The 16,749-nt window shown below is 34.6% G+C and overlaps 1 protein-coding gene across 1 annotated transcript; it reads left to right on the plus strand.

Annotated features, from left to right (window-relative positions):
* Window positions 1-9,196: 9,196 nt before the first annotated feature.
* On the plus strand, window positions 9,197-15,718 carry LOC121244553 (lysine histidine transporter-like 8). The gene is made up of 5 exons (XM_041142677.1): window positions 9,197-10,064; window positions 11,897-12,030; window positions 12,635-13,062; window positions 13,187-13,318; window positions 14,935-15,718. Exons 1-5 carry the CDS (start codon window positions 9,691-9,693, stop codon window positions 15,418-15,420), a joined length of 1,554 nt encoding a protein of 517 aa, XP_040998611.1. The 5' UTR covers window positions 9,197-9,690; the 3' UTR covers window positions 15,421-15,718.
* The last annotated feature ends 1,031 nt before the right edge of the window (window positions 15,719-16,749 follow it).

Consider the following 16,749-nt stretch of genomic DNA (forward strand, 5'->3'; position numbering starts at 1 on the left):
CTTGCACATCCACCTTGAAACTACATTGGTAACTATTCTGAGTTTACTTTACACTTGATCTTATGAAAGTTTACGTATTTTTATGTAACATGAGATGCAAGAGATACATAATACATACATAACTATAATATGCAAAATAAAGCATGATAAATGATGTGTTCGCAAATATCATGATATGCGTAGTACATTAACAGTGACTTCGAAAGAACTGGCTTTAATAATAATATATATAAATAGCTAATGTATGTTATTTCTAATTATGATCAAGATACTTACCTCGCAACGTTAATCTAATATTTTCGGCATAAAATCAATCACGTGAACTAGAAGAAGAGAGAGAATGTGAGCGATGTTGTGAGAGGAACAACGCAATCGGCTATTTGCATGGTGAACGTGGGATACGCACGGTGCTGGATTAGGTATCTTGGGTTTAGCCGCTACACTTACCGAAGTTTATGATTTTTTTCAAATAACACACAAAATGAAGATATTTATAGAGAGATTTGGGAGAGGGTGCCAATGAGTTCGAGTTGGACTCTGTTGCGATCATTCAAGAAGAGAGTTTGTTACGTTTGGGTAGTGAAATGATCTTAGATATTCTGTGAATAGTAATGAAAAAATAATGATAAAATATTAAATAGTTGTAAATAGTAGTAAAAAGTAGTGAAAAGTTAATGAATAGTAATGATAAAATAATGAATAGTAGTGGAGTATTCTCATAACACTCCACTACCCAAAGAGAATCTAAAAATATAATCTAGTAGTTCATTCAATGTAAGATTGGCAGTGACTGAGACTGCGTAGGAAATTTCAATCAATGATGATTTTAAATTGAAATAAATTTCTAATGGCCAATCTTTAAATTCTAAAAGAGTCTAACTCGTTCGATAAATAATAAATAAGATTTAATCTAGTTATTGAGCCTAATTAAAATTCATAATCAACATCAATAATTTATCGCTCATAGGCTTATTTAATATGACCCATTAAATATAATTTAGGCTTAATAAAAATTATCAATATTCCGACCTTAAAATTACTGAACTGGGTCTTTATACTAATACTGTATTTAGCGTTACTAATAGTTAAATTAGCTGGAGTCACTGTACACCAATAAATTTATTGGATATGGTAACCTATCTATCACATAAACTAATGTTATTGATGATCCAAATTTGTAGATAATTTGGATACATAGGAACTAAATTATGAAAACTATTTAAGATGCCTTTTCTATCTAAATTTTAACCAGAAAATTATAAAATCGGATGCCAATGCTCTTAGGAGCCAAATTATCAATTCTATTTATGTGGTAGTTGTATTACAAAATGAATGATAATTTAGAGGTAAAATATTATTTTCTATCACTTTCTTCTATTGAATGAATACAATAAATAAGACCTTTGGTAAACAAATTTAGATATTGATTTTTTCTGTTATTATTAAAATGTCTCATTTTTCAATAAGAGATCTTTGAAATAAGAAAAGAAAACATTAACATTACACAAGTTGAATTATAATAATAATTTATCTCAATTGAAAGATAAAGAACAAATGATAAACCAACATTTGAAGAAAAATTATAATTAAGAACTCCCCGAGAATGCATGATGTAGTAGTATTCATATCCTATTATAGTATATCATGTAATTAAAGGTGCTTATATAAGCATCAATTTTAATTAATATAACATCTTATGATAAGGTGAAAGTATCGATCACATGTCCATATTCCGAAAGTGCCTAATTGTTACTCACATTTTATGGTTCGACACTTCCGAAAGTGCCTAATTTTACTCACATTTTATAATTAATATAACATTTTATGGTTCGACACAGGGCCTATATCCACAGGTCGTTTGGAGGGCAAGTCTACTATGATCTCTCATTTCTCTCTGTATAATGGAAGTCAGAGACCTTTTTATGTGAAGAATATGATATTCCGGAGCTCTTATTCTGAGGTTGAAGATGACCTCTATGTTCCTGTCCTCTTCCCTTAGTCGTTCGGAAGAAGTTCTTTTTATTTTGGCACCTATCAGTAGTAGGTGAGGAAGTAAGTTTTATCCTACTTCTCTTTGTGTGTCTGATTTACTTTCTTTTTTTTCTTCTTATTCTCTCTTTTCCGCCACCATCTTCTTTTCTCTCCAACACTTACTTTTATTTATTCCCCTCCTTTATCTTTTTCCTCTTATTTCTTTATGGTGGCCCTTTGGGTTGGCCTAGGATTCATTTTGGGTCATGAGAATTTTATCCCCTAATAAATGGTATAATTTAATTTATAAGATTCAGATTTTAAAATTTATTTTTTAAATCAAATTATATGGTATTATTTAAATAATATGTTGTATAAAAACTTTTAATTATTCTTTAACAAGATTCCTTCTTTTTTTTTTTTTTAAACAAGATTCCCTCTTAGCTAAACTACAAGGATAACAATTTGGTCATTCGACAGAGACGTTGGTCATTGGGCTAGTTTGGATATTTGGTGGAAAGTCGAGGGTACTTGTTAGCTCTGCACTGCTATTCTTTACTTTGTTTGACTTTGACAGGAATGGTTTTTCGCATCACGTTCCTGCGACTTTCCTACTCCCTCGAAAATCCCGACCACGCGTGGAAAATTCGTGCCACCAAAAAGACTATATTAGCCCCCGTTCATATTTATACAACGCTCCACTCAGCATAGTTTTTTAGTAATTCTATTTATAGTTATTCATACAATAATATATTTGAGTTCGGCTATGTATGTATATGTCTGGATGTCCAGTGCCCAGGGCATATTGCTGACGTGGCAGGTCAAATAAATTCAACAACTTTATAAACTAGATAATGGTTCGTCAACACTAAACTAGTAAGGAAGAAACTCGCCATTTTCAGACATCATTTTCGTTGACAGCCATTTCCAATGTTAGGTACATCGTAGAATTTACAAGTGTAGCATAATTATTTTAAAAAATAGTAAAATTTATTATTAAAAAATTATTATTTTTTATTATGAATTTTATATTTATTAATTTTTTAAAGAGATTGCGTGACGTTTATGTACTCCACGACTGTAAATATAATTTCTCTTTAAGATCAAACCTACTATTTTCCACCATTGACTCTAACAAATTCATTTTTTTATTTTATTTAATTTGAAATTCTCTTTCGATTAATCTTCAAATTCTAGTTCTTACCAAACTCTCAAATTTTAGAAGAAAAGACCCCTAAAGCTCCGAAACCCACCACCATTTTGAGGTGCTCTTTGCAAGTGCTAAAGAAAATGAGAGATAAGTCAAATGGGTTTAAATAATTTTTGGCAAAATAGAAAAGGAGAGAAGGGAGAGAAGCAACCAAGTGGACAAGGAAGATATGGATAATTTCGTAGTGGCATTTTGGGAGAGGGTTTGACATAGGGACAAGATAGATGTGCAAATATTTTTTTTTTTTTTTTTCGGGATGGGGGTTTCAAACTTCAGACCCTCATTTTAGAGGCTGGAAATTATGCTGACTATGCCACATGCCTTTGGTAATATATGTGCAAATTTTGTATAACCAACAAGGCATTGAAATTGAAGTTAGACAGGAGAGGACGGGATGGGATCATCGCCCCATTATATTATTTGTAGTAGTAAGAGGAGGAAAAAATAAATTACAAATAAAGGGGCAATGAACAATAGGTTTTGGATCCATGTTTATCGGCTCTTTCAAAGAAGGGATCTTTGATCCAACGAGTGGATCAATCGGTTATGACTTAAAAGGCCCAATTGAGAAAGAGACCTTAGAATCGTCTGGTTTGGTGCATTCCTAGGAGACCTATTCTTCTACGTCCTTTATCTTATAATTTGAGAAAAACATAAATATGAGAGAGAAGAGGTTTTAGAGAGAAGATATGTGCAAACTTTGAAAGCAACCAGGTGGGCAAGGAAGACATGGATTTAAGAGAGGGTTATGGCATGGGACTGGGATTGGAAAAATGATCAAAGCTGTAATTTGATGGTGGGTTTTGCACATGAGAGTTTTGTAGGTGCGGGATAAGCTTGGAACATAAATGAGATGGACTTTCTAATAAATGACGTAATGTTATATACTACACTTTTATTATATTTTTATTCTATTATGTAAGATGTATCACATTTATCACATAAAATTATCTAATAAAAATAAATATACCACATCTTATATAGTGAGATGGAAGTAATATGATAGTGTAGTGTTGTATAGAAATTTTCAATTGAATAATACGTAGAGTTAGAAGGATGAATGGTTAATATTATATAGTTGGATAAATGAAATGAGAAATGATATTTACGATTTTAGTGTGTGTAAGACCCAGTGCACTCTATTTGAAAAAAAATATGCAAATTTGAAATTCAAATGAAAAAATTACTGTAGTTGGTTTTTCTTTTTCCTAAGCATACAAGTAGGTTCATATTCGTATATTTATATCTTTTTAATATTATGCTTACTGTGTAGTTTTTCAATTTTTAGAAGATAACTGTATAAATATTACGTGTGTGTTATATACAGATTGACTATAAGATGACAACTATATATGAGACCAACAGTTTCTATCACCAAACAAATGAAATTACGATAGAAATACCTATCAGAAACAAGAAATCTCCGAGTTTCATAAGCACATGCCTAAAAAGGGCCCACAACATCCATTTTGAGCAACTCTGACAACTAAACCTGGATTAGGTGCTTTTAAAGCTGCGTTTGGAGGGATGCCTTTCGTACATTTTAGAAAGAGAAACTCTCTTCTTTTTAGAAAATTCAAATCTCTTCGAATGTTTTTGTTGGTGAGGATGTAGAGAAAACTCACCCTCCTCTTTGTTCCTTTTTCGATACCGTTTTGTATATATACTTTGACTTTCATGGTAGTGTTTTTATTCTCTACCCTCCATCAGTTTGGTTTTGGTCAAATCTACTACACTCCGATAATCAACAGTCGACACGCACCCCACCACGCAACCCTATAGCCGTCGATCTATTGGGACGACGCGGAATTGCAGCAAAAATCCTTGCAAGTGACCCTCATGCGTGGCTTGCTTTGGCATGTGACATTCACGCGCTGCTGCACCTCGACAAGCCCACTAGCTACAAGCACTGCACCAACAGATCCCCCACCTTAAGATCTTTCACATCTGCTCCACCTCACTGCCCAACCATCGGCGCATGGTCTCCACGCACCATCACAGGTACGCAGGAAAACAGATGCTCTGCCACAGATCAGTTCATTCGATACCGTGTTTTCTACTATGTTATCGCTTTCTCTAACCGATGACCTTGAAAAAGAGAATACGGATCTTTCCAAAAAATATCTCAAGACAATAAACTGCAGTGCACTCACAATTTTCACCGCTTTCAATAGTGGTTCCACAGTTTGCATGGCTATGCAAACTATTAAAAACTGTCTTTTAAGACAACACCCTCTTTGTAGGGCATGGGTGGGGACCAAGAAATTGGTCTCAAAACTCATTTTTTCTTTTCTTTTTTTCCTCTACATTTGCACTGTGATTATTGTACTGGAACATTTGTTGGGGAACCTCACCCCCTCCACATGTATTATTTTTTCCTTATCTAAATGAAAATTTATTTGTTTAGAAAAGAAGTTGCGTTTGGATGCTAAGATTATTTTAGATGATTTGAATTGATTTGTGATTAATAGTATTTTATGAATCTTATTAAGATGTATTTGAATGTAAATAAATTTAGATATGTAGAGGGGTGGCAATATGTGATACGACCCGTTAATCCAATACGAACACAACACGATAAAAGCGGGTTAGGGTTTAACCTTAACGGGTTCAGGTCAAAAGGGTTGACCCGTTAAGACACGATTGCTTAACGGGTCACTAATGAGTCAACCCGTTATGACCCGTTAAGAAAATAAAAATTACCGTTTTACCCTTAGACCTAAACTCAAAATACCCTAACTACACTTAATCCACGCCGCACGGGCACCCCCTCCTTCTCCCCAGTTCTCTTCTCCCATTCCCTCTCTGAGTCTCCATTCTCCAGTTCTCTTCTCCCACTCCGAGTCTCCGGTTCTCTTCTCCCCCTCCCTCTCCGAGTCTCCAAGTACTGCTAAGTTGTTAACCCACGCCGGCCCCCCTCCAGCAGTTAGCTTCACTGTGACTCGCAGCCTCGCCACCCCTCTTGGCCTCGACTTCGACCCACGCCGCCCTGAGTCCTGAGTCTCCAAGTGCTAACCCACGCTGATCCCCCCTCCAGCAATTCTCTTCACAGTGAATCGCGGCCTCGCTGCCCCTCTTGGCCTCGACTTCAACCCAGTAGACAGTAACTGAAATTCACGCTGCCCGTCACCCACTGTAAGTCAATCCAACCAAGATTTTTATGTATTGTTTGTGTATTTTTTTCCTTAGCATTTAGATCTCGTTGGTCTATATTGTTTGGTTGCCGAAAAAAAAAAAAGATGGGAATTTCCTTGGATTAAAAATAGATGGAAAACCATTGGTATGTGAGTGTGACTTTGTGACTCTGTATTGTTTGGTTGCCTAGAGTATATATTGATTAAATGGCCGTATGTCTGAGTCTATCTAGTTAGAATCTACTTCATCGGCCATGGCTTTAATCACTGAGATGGATCCCGACTACAAATCACAAAATTATAAATTAACCTGGTTAATTAGTACATGATCATCAGCTGTTATAAATTGTTTAATACTCAATACATAGCTTGGTTCTAAACAACTAGCAAAACTTGAAGGTTAAACAACTAACAACTATATTGGACAATATCTTGACAAATTAAGAATGAAGTTAATCGATATTTAGTATGGATTATAAATTTATAAGCAGTTTCATGATGTTGTAAAATATATATATTTATATATATATATATATTGCTGTGTGGTTATCATCCTTGTTAATTAAAAAAAGAAAAAATAATTAAAAAAAAAAAAAAAAAAAAAAACAGTTGGGGGAAATTAACATTCTAGTTTCTCCACTACACACACATACAGATATATATATATATATATATATATATATATATATATATATATATAATCTAAACTATACAACTCATGTTAAAAGAAAAGCCAAGTAGATACCTTAAAACTAGTATAATTAAATCTCACTATCTAATATATAAAATTAATAAAGAAATTCCACGTAATATCAAATAATATTTTTAATTGAATGATTTGTATTATATTATTGTTTCATATCACATATTGGTTTGAAAATTTTTTATTTATTTTTTGTGTACAAGAGTTTGATTCATTTAGACCTGATGATTTTTCTATCCATATGAAAAAAAGTCAATTGGATCTTTATTTGGAGAACAACAAAGGCAAGGACTCAGAGGACGCTCCACCTCCTTCTTCAAGCTCTAAATTTGCTTAGATTTATGTTTTTGTTATATTTGGGATTATAACATTAATATATTTACCATGTGTGTTTTGTTTATTATATTTGAGATGTAATTTTAATATATTATTACAATGTATGTGGATCATATATATTTGGATTGTAATTTTAGACTTGTAGTTAATTTTTAATTTTTTATAGATATTATTTATATTTAAATATTTATATAAATCAATCAGGTCAAACAGGTCGGGTTGTGTCGTGTCTGTTCAATCCATTATCGTAAACGGGTTAAAACGGAACGGGTCGGGTCTTGTCGTGTCAACCCATTATCGTACCATGTCGTGTTCGTGTTTGAAATTTTGATACGAAACCCTTAATGAGTCGTATTCGTGTTGACCCATTAACTATAATGTACATACTTCGACACGACACGAACACGACCCGTTAACACGATTTGACACCCTTAAATATGTGTTTAAATATATGAAATAGATTTATATGTATTTAACTTTTTTATAAAAAATTAAAAAAATAATAAGTCTTATCAATAATTGATTCGAGATAGATTGAAGTGAGCTTGTATACCAAACATAGCCATCTCGCTTCTAGACAGGAAATTATTCTATTTCTCAAATCCTTCGTCCTAATTCCATTTCAGGGACTAGTTAGAAACTTTTTAAATTACAAGTAACAGTATATAAAAAGGTCCAAATCTCATGAACTTTTTTTTTAGAATCAAATGATACTTCATTCATTATGAAGAAACAAAGTGTATCACAATACATGAATACAAACACACTTAATAAATACATTAAGCCCATAGGCAACTTTCAACTTCTACTTCCAAGTTAGCTTGAATAAAGTCAGAAGGATGAAACTATCATTGAAGAGTATCTCCACAACCCTTGCATGCCTAGCTAGTTTATGTGCCGTCTCATTTCCCTGCAGTCCAACATGTAAAACGTCAAAACATTGTAAATAAGATAACAAAAACTGAATCTCCCTAATAATAGGGCTGAAACTAAACTCTTAAACAGTTGTTGATTGAATAGCTTCAATTATAATAAGTGAATCTCCTTCCGAGATCAAGTGAGGAATTCACAAATCTCATGAACTTAGAGTAACTTACTCGAATGTTTTTATGACATTGTGATAGGATGTGTTAAACTTATAAACAAATTTATAAAATGACTTTTATTAGTCCCCCATCACTTTTATCAACTCATCGACGATATTAATAGATATAAAGACTACACTCAAATTTCAGATTCAAGATTTTAAAATTCTCCATCTTAAATTCAATAGAATGTTAAAGATAATATCAAATTCAATTCAATTTTCATAATTATCAATTCAAGAGACTTGATTTTCATAATGGTAAAGAGATTTACGCTTATTTTATCCGTCGTAAATCTCCTACAAATAAGAATATATACTTTGTATTTAATCACAATAATAAAGGAAATCTTCAAATTCTTCATTTCTTTCTCCTCTCCTCCCCTCCTTTTTTTTTTTTTTTTATATATATTTTATATTTTCTATCTCATAGAACAAGCTTGCAATAGCAAAATTTATTGAAGGAGTAGATATAATACTTCAAAATTTATAATTTAAGGTTATGTTTGGTCAGTAAAATGATCTGAAATTACTTCAAATTATTTTATTATTATTTATTATTTTCTTACTATTATTTATTATCTTTTTATTATTATTATTATTAATAAATCGATTTCAACATGCAAATGCGAACGTAACCTTTTATAACTTATTATATCAACTCAAGTTGATTTTGTAAAATAATTTTTTTTTATAATTCTAAACACTAATATCTTCTACAGTGAAGAGACCGATGAACTACAGGCACGCTCCAATCAGTCTGCCCACAAATCGAAATGATACTCCAACGAAAAAGCCGAACTACAAAATCCATCAAAAATCAAAGCAATCAACTTCACGTTGAATCTCGAGGGTTCTGTCTTCATCGCCGTCCAAAACAATGGATCCCACTCGCCAACGGTTAAGATCAAAAACGTTGCAAACTTTCATGCTGCTCTTGTACGAAGACCCCACGCTCGGATTTCAAACTGACACTTCTTCCGACACTGAAAAAGCATTGAAATAATTGAAGTGAGGTTGGAAAACGAAGGAAGGAAAGAAAGAAAGAAAGAAAGAAAGAAAGAGACGGGAGAAATCTCCATTATTGCTTCTCTTGATCACGTGTAGATAATAGATATACACCTGTAACTAGGAGTGGAGTTGCAGAGTTGGAGCTAGAGGTAAAGCTAGATATAGACCGGCATTGGTTTCAGCGGCAAAGCTGCAGAAGGACGGAGAGTTTTGGGTTTTGGGTGCTGGGAGGTTAGGGAGAATGGAGGAAAGGCCAGAGACGGAGCTAATATCCATACCGGCTACGCCGAGGGCGGCTACGCCGGAGATACAGACCCCATCGGGGCAGAGGTCTCCGAGGCTGCAGGGGAAGTCGTCGACGGCGTGGACACCGACGTCTTTTATATCGCCTCGGTTTCTGAGCCCGATCGGGACGCCGATGAAGAGGGTGCTGATCAACATGAAGGGCTACTTGGAGGAAGTCGGCCACCTTACGAAGCTCAACCCTCAGGACGCTTGGCTACCCATCACCGAGTCCCGCAATGGGAATGCTCACTATGCTGCGTTTCACAACCTCAATGCCGGAATCGGTTTCCAGGCTCTGGTTTTGCCCGTTGCCTTCTCTTTTCTCGGCTGGTATATATATTTTTATAGCTGTTTAATTTCATTTACATGTTTTCATCGTTCTGAGTTAGACAGTGTGTGGATTTAGAGGTTTAGGTATCTTTGTAGCACTGATTTCATGCAAATTTATGAACTCTGAACTGCCTGCCTGCCCGGACATGTTTGACTGAAGAGAGAGAGACAACTTTTACTTCAATTCTAATGTTATTTCTTTATCCTAAGCTTCATGCAATTAATTTCAAAAGAGGGAATCTTTCAATTAATTTTCACTATTTGTACCATATGTATAAGTTCTTCTCGAATGAACCGTCTCTTTCCTCTAACTTGAGTCTCTTTCTCTTCTCTCTCTCTCTCTCTCTCTCTGTGCATCCCACATGCTAGTCACTGACTCACTAGAATTTTGACTAAAAGGTACAGGGAAAGCCTTTTTTTTTTTCTTTTTTTAAAGTTATGGATAGACTTTCTTTGATAAAAGAAGAATTAAACATCCTTAATGCAAGCTATTTGGGTCCTTTATCTTTTGCTTTTCAAGCAAACTTATTCTAGAGAGAAAAAGCCACCTCTCGTACTGGGGCCACTCATAATTCTGTCAACAGTTCTTGCGATTATGCCAGATGGCCCTTTATACTTTGTTTTTGCTTGTTTGGCCTTACCCTTGATTCCTTATCTTAATATTCATGTCATATCACTGAAAATACTTAACCTATAACACTTTGCTAAAGCATATTGTGCAGCCATTATTAGTATGCTCTTTTTCCTTGTGTTTCTTCAAATTGAATTGATCTGTTTGGTAAGTTACTCTATCACTGTACAACACTATATAATATGAAAATAAGAACAGCAAATTCAGGTCAATTTTCCATCTACATTCTCTTTGATTTCCTTGGTGTGGTGAAAAAGTGAGGTTGCTCTTTCTACACATATTTGCGGCTTAGGTATTGTTTTAAGTTGCAGACTAGTGATTCTGGAGAATGTAAGAAATTTCAAAAATATATTTTTACCCTACTGGTTAATATGCAATATCAGACTATCCTCATGTTGATAACTCTTGAAATAAGGTTGCTGCCATGTTTGGCACCCAAAGTATGCTCGTATTTGATTTGCAAACTTGGCATATGAATTTCTCATGGATATCCACATGAGCATCACAAATAAGAAGACCTAAACGGCATGAGTGATCCATATTTGATCCATCCAGGATAATTAAATAGAAAAACTAACCTCGTGTTAGTGTTAAGGACCTTATGAAATGGGACAGGTGGGTGTAGATTTTCCAGGGAAGCAGAGTGCAAGTTGCTCACAACCGTCATTTTTGGTGTGAGAAGCCATGGCTCTAATGAATTGCATCATTTACCTCATGTATTCATTATTCTGTGGCTTTGGTTTTATGCGTCTCGATCTCCCAATCCTTTACAAATTAACAAGTCACACCCAATTTCACATTATTATTGCTGTTGTCCGTTCATATTAGTAAAAGATAAAAATGGATTTCTTATATTTTCATATGGTTGTGGACCCCGTGTACATTGGTGAGGCTAAAAGTAGTGAAAAACTTTACTGTCCACAGCATTGCTTCTTTTCAGCCAAATCCTGGCAAGCTCCCCCAGTTTGATTACTATTCTTGATTTGACCTATTATTATAAAAACTGCTTGCTATCAAAATGAAAGACAGGAATATAGAGAAGAAAGGGACTACAAAGTGAGAATATGAATTGGGGAGAAAATGCTTGCTGTTGCCTATCTTATACATTGTTTGAAAATCTGTCAATAATCATTTATCTTGGTGCTTAAAGGAATAAACATATATTGATCGACGTGGTTTCCCTTCTTTACTTTTTCTATAGGAGCTGGGGAATACTTTCTTTAACCATAGCCTACTGTTGGCAACTCTATACTTTGTGGATTCTAGTTCAGCTACATGAGGCAGTTCCGGGAAAGCGGTACAACAGATATGTGGAGCTTGCAGAAGCAGCCTTTGGTGAGAATGCATTTCAACATAAACTTTTGTTAGATGACATTTTAAATGTTCCCTCTTTCTTGAAGATGATTACCATAAACAACTTATAAATTAAAAAGCACACAAGACAGATTGTGAATGCTCATTAAACAGGGCTGATTATTTACATTTATTCCTGACCTGCTCATATAACATTGACCATTCCATTTATCACAATAGTCAGATGATTGCATACATACTAATTTAATATTTTGACAAATGGTCAAGTAAAATACTGTCATATGAAAACTTGTTCATCCCATCTTTTGTTCTTTGCTTCCTAAAATTTAGCATTTGCAACAATTATAGTAGGACTATTGTAGATGTCTAATTCTGAAGTACTTATTGATTACTTCTATATTGGACCCCTTCGAGTGCACAAGAAACTAAACCTTAACGGGGAGCTGGCGAAGCATGATTCCTTCACTGATTTCATTGTAAATTAGAATTACATGAAAGCACAATCTTACTATATTTCCTAAAGCATTTAATATTAGTAGTGAATATGAGAACCATGGTTGATATTCAAGTGGTTTACTAGTTATTTTCGTATATGTATCTGCTGATGATATTCTTTGTTTTGCAGGGGAAAGATTGGGTCTCTGGCTTGCTCTCTTCCCAACTATTTATTTATCAGCGGGAACTGCAACGGCTTTGATTCTTATAGGAGGGGAGACCATGAAACTCTTTTTCCAGATAGTTTGTGGGCCCCACTGTTCATCTAATCCCCTTACAACAATAGAGTGGTATCTGGTGTTTACTTCTCTATGCATTGTTCTATCTCAGCTCCCGAACCTCAATTCAATTGCTGGACTTTCACTAATAGGGGCTGTGACAGCAATCACTTATTGCACCATGGTGTGGGTCCTCTCTGTAAGCCAACAAAGGCCACCAGCAATATCATATGAACCCCTTTCATTGCCATCCTTTGCCTCTTCTGCCTTTTCAGTCATGAATGCACTTGGAATTATTGCTTTTGCTTTCAGAGGACACAATTTAGCGTTGGAGATCCAGGTATGCACTCTGTGAGGGATGGAGAGATAAAATTTACTAATACCCTTGCAGCAACATCCAAAGTCATCATTAGTTGAATTTGTGCATCTTGATCATCTAATGAAGCTCATTTGGCTTCTGTCAGGCAACTATGCCATCAACATTTAAGCACCCAGCTCATGTGCCTATGTGGAAAGGAGCCAAAGTTGCTTATTTATTCATTGCCATGTGCTTGTTCCCTGTTGCCATTGGAGGCTTTTGGGCTTATGGAAACCTCGTAAGTATCTAATTAAACTACTCTTGAAATTTATTAATCAATAATCTCATGGTAGTTTACTAGTATCAGAAGCAAAATTTCTTCAAAACTATGCATACGATAGAGGTGAATGCTTTTCAGTCTGTCCATAGAAGATTCCAGCATGTCAACAGATTTTGTACAAAAGAATTAGATAGTTTGTAACTTATCAAATCAGAATTAGATATAATCTTAGAATTATATTTAAATTATGTATTAAAATAACCGTTGTGTGTTAATTTGGCTTTCAGTACAAGTGATGGTTTTTCATTGTATCAAACTAGGTGGTTTGAGTTTAAACCTTGTCTCTACTCTATATCTTCAATTTAAATTGGAAATTTCACATGTGATCCCAACTAGTTGGTGGAGAAGAAGAGTTTGAACTTACATGTGAAAATGAGATCTGCAATGATTAAATGATGAATTCACCTTGGGCTTTGCCTATTCTATTAATACAATCGTTTACTTAAAAATAAAGATGATGAATTCACCATTTTCCCATCAAGTTGTAGGCTTTTTGGACCCATGGTCATTTAGCTTCAGTGACGACTTTGAATGGAACAATTGTGGGTGACATGCTAAATGAAATAGCTTTTAAGCAGTTTGTGTAAATTCAAGATTGATGTTCTAACATCCTTCTTTCATAGAACAACCTGATTTAGGAAGGTGAGTTAACTTGTATTTAATTACTCCCATATGGTTAGTGGTAGGGATGCAGCCCATGTGGCCAATGCTTGCATGCACTTTTTTGTCTTCTGTAAGTGTACTTGTTTAAATATAATGTAAATAATTAAATTTTTCGCGTCCTATCAACATAAACTTTTAGAACAAGTGATGATTTAATAACATGATATCAAAGCATAGGTCTTGAGTTCAAACCTTGACTTTACATTTCACCAGATCTAATTAAAATATTCCACATGCTTGGCCCACTTGTAAAAGGAGAGTATGACCCACACATGAGAGAGAGTGTTAAGATATAATTTAAATTCCCATTAGCTTATGCTTTTTGGACAAGTGGTGATTTAACAGTACTTTATTGTGGAGTGTATCATTGGCATTATATAAACTTTGTCAAATTACTTCAGACTTGACTTGCGTCTCCTGTTTTATCAAAATACTCTAGTTTTCAGAATGTCGATGATAAAGTTCTTGGTGACTTCATGAAATATTCCCCAATCAGGATGAAACTGTCAATGTCCAGTGCCCTGTTCATTTTCCTTCACTTGCTTGGCCTCCATATTGGATTTTTGGTCTTCACTCTTTTGTTTACTTGGTTCATGGAAGCTTTTTATTTTGGTCCCTCTTTGCCCCCAGTATTTGACAACTCGTGAAGGCAATACTGTGGTGTTCATGCTTACATACTTCAAAATCAATCATAAAATAATGACATTTCAGTAAGAATGAAAGTGCTATTTATTTTTTTTTTTTTATGATAATGATGAAAATGCTAATTCACCAGAACACTAATAGATGATTTTATCCAAGATGGTCTTCCTTCCCCAATACTTATAGTTCTACGGTTATTAATATATGCAACCAAATTATGGATTAGTCTTTTATAAGATTCTCAAATATATGCCATGTTCTTCTTGCAGATGCCTTCAGGAGGAATTCTTAATGCCTTGTTTGCCTTTCATAGTCATGACATCCCGAGAGGACTTCTTGCAATAACTTTTCTGCTAGTTGTGTTCAACTGTTTGAGCAGTTTCCAGATATACTCCATGCCTGTTTTTGACAGTTTTGAAGCCAGCTACACCAGCCGAACCAACCGCCCTTGCTCAATCTGGGTCAGATCTGGTTTTCGTGTGTTCTATGGATTTATAAACTTCTTCCTAGGGATTGCACTCCCTTTTCTCTCCAGTATTGCTGGTCTGTTAGGAGGACTCACTCTTCCTGTCACATTTGCTTACCCTTGCTTTATGTGGGTTCTTATAAAAAAGCCTACAAAATACAGCTTCAGTTGGTACTTCAATTGGATCCTTGGTTGGCTAGGGATTGCTTTTAGCTTGGCCTTTTCCATCGGAGGTGTTTGGAGCATGGTGAACAGTGGACTCAAATTGAAATTCTTCAAGCCCATTTGAGATTTGGACAAAGAAAGCTAAAAATGCCATCTGAGTTCTGCAGAACTGATACTGAAACTATAATATGTTGTTATGTATACCCCAGGTGTCATGTAAGAACCTCTTCCCCCTGGACTTATAGCAGCAAACTGGTGTTGTGTTCAAATTCGTTTTCTAGTTCAACTTTCCATGTAATGTTAGTCTTGAGATTGTAATTTGGCTCCTCCCTCAGCTCCATGCTATCCTCTTGTATTGAAATAATGAAGAATTGGATCACCATATGTTGGGTTGTTATGAAGAGATGCAGAGAGATTGTGTAGATTTTAGATTTTCTTCTCTTTTTTTCTGTAATCACTGCATAAATATGGGACGTGCTACGTAGAAGTCCCACACTCCAGCATACCATTTAAAAATATGTGATTTTACTTTTTTATCCTCATACTTCATATTTTATATTTCACATGTAAAGAAATATGAGGGTAAAAAAAATAAAATCATATATTTTTAAGTGGTGCAGGAGTGAGGTTTATGTCTAGAATTTTTTCATAAGAAAAACGCTACTCTGTTGCCCCAAACGTACTGCTCGGTGATTTTTTTTTTTTTGTACCGAATGATGATAGAAGTGATTTAAGTGTATTGGTATATTTTTTTTTTATTTTTTTAAATATTTAAATACATTAAAAAAATATGAATAGAAAAATAAAAAAAAAATTATTTTTTCAATTAGAGGTAACACTGAGCGGTGCTACTCGGATAGTAGAGTTGAACCGCTCCTTTCCATAAATATATTCATACTAAATAATCGAGGAGGTTCAAATATATGGTCAGCAGATTGGATCTAATTAGGAGGTAACTAGGCTATAGGTATTCCACCTACAATGTTAGAAACAGCGGCCCATTTTGCCTAGTTATGCGCCAGAAAATACTACCAAGGCCATGCCTACTGTCATTTACTAGTGGAGAAATCAACCAATTTGTTGAAAGATTTTGGTTGTAAAGTGAAAGTATCAGATGTAGAGAATCTCCTTTCGACAATGACATGGTGAAATCCCTGAGCTTTGGCTTCAATCACTACTAATGATGCATCATAAGCTTCAGCCATTGTAGGATTGATGGTATTTTAGACTTTCAGTGTGCAAAAGAAGAGCATATATCACATTGAGTTCTACTGAGCCATAGATAGGCTTGGAAATTTGGAATGCCTTAAGTTTTGTCGTCTCAAGCCAGGCTTTCTCTTGGTAAGTACTCAACTGACACTCCCATGATAGCAATTACAATACATACAAAGAAAATAAAATGAAAAATAGAACTAACAAGTTGGTCGGATCTCATGTTTTCTTCATCAGTGTG

Source organism: Juglans microcarpa x Juglans regia, chromosome 8S (genome assembly GCF_004785595.1).
Source record: "Juglans microcarpa x Juglans regia isolate MS1-56 chromosome 8S, Jm3101_v1.0, whole genome shotgun sequence".
Lineage (NCBI taxonomy): Eukaryota > Viridiplantae > Streptophyta > Magnoliopsida > Fagales > Juglandaceae > Juglans > Juglans microcarpa x Juglans regia.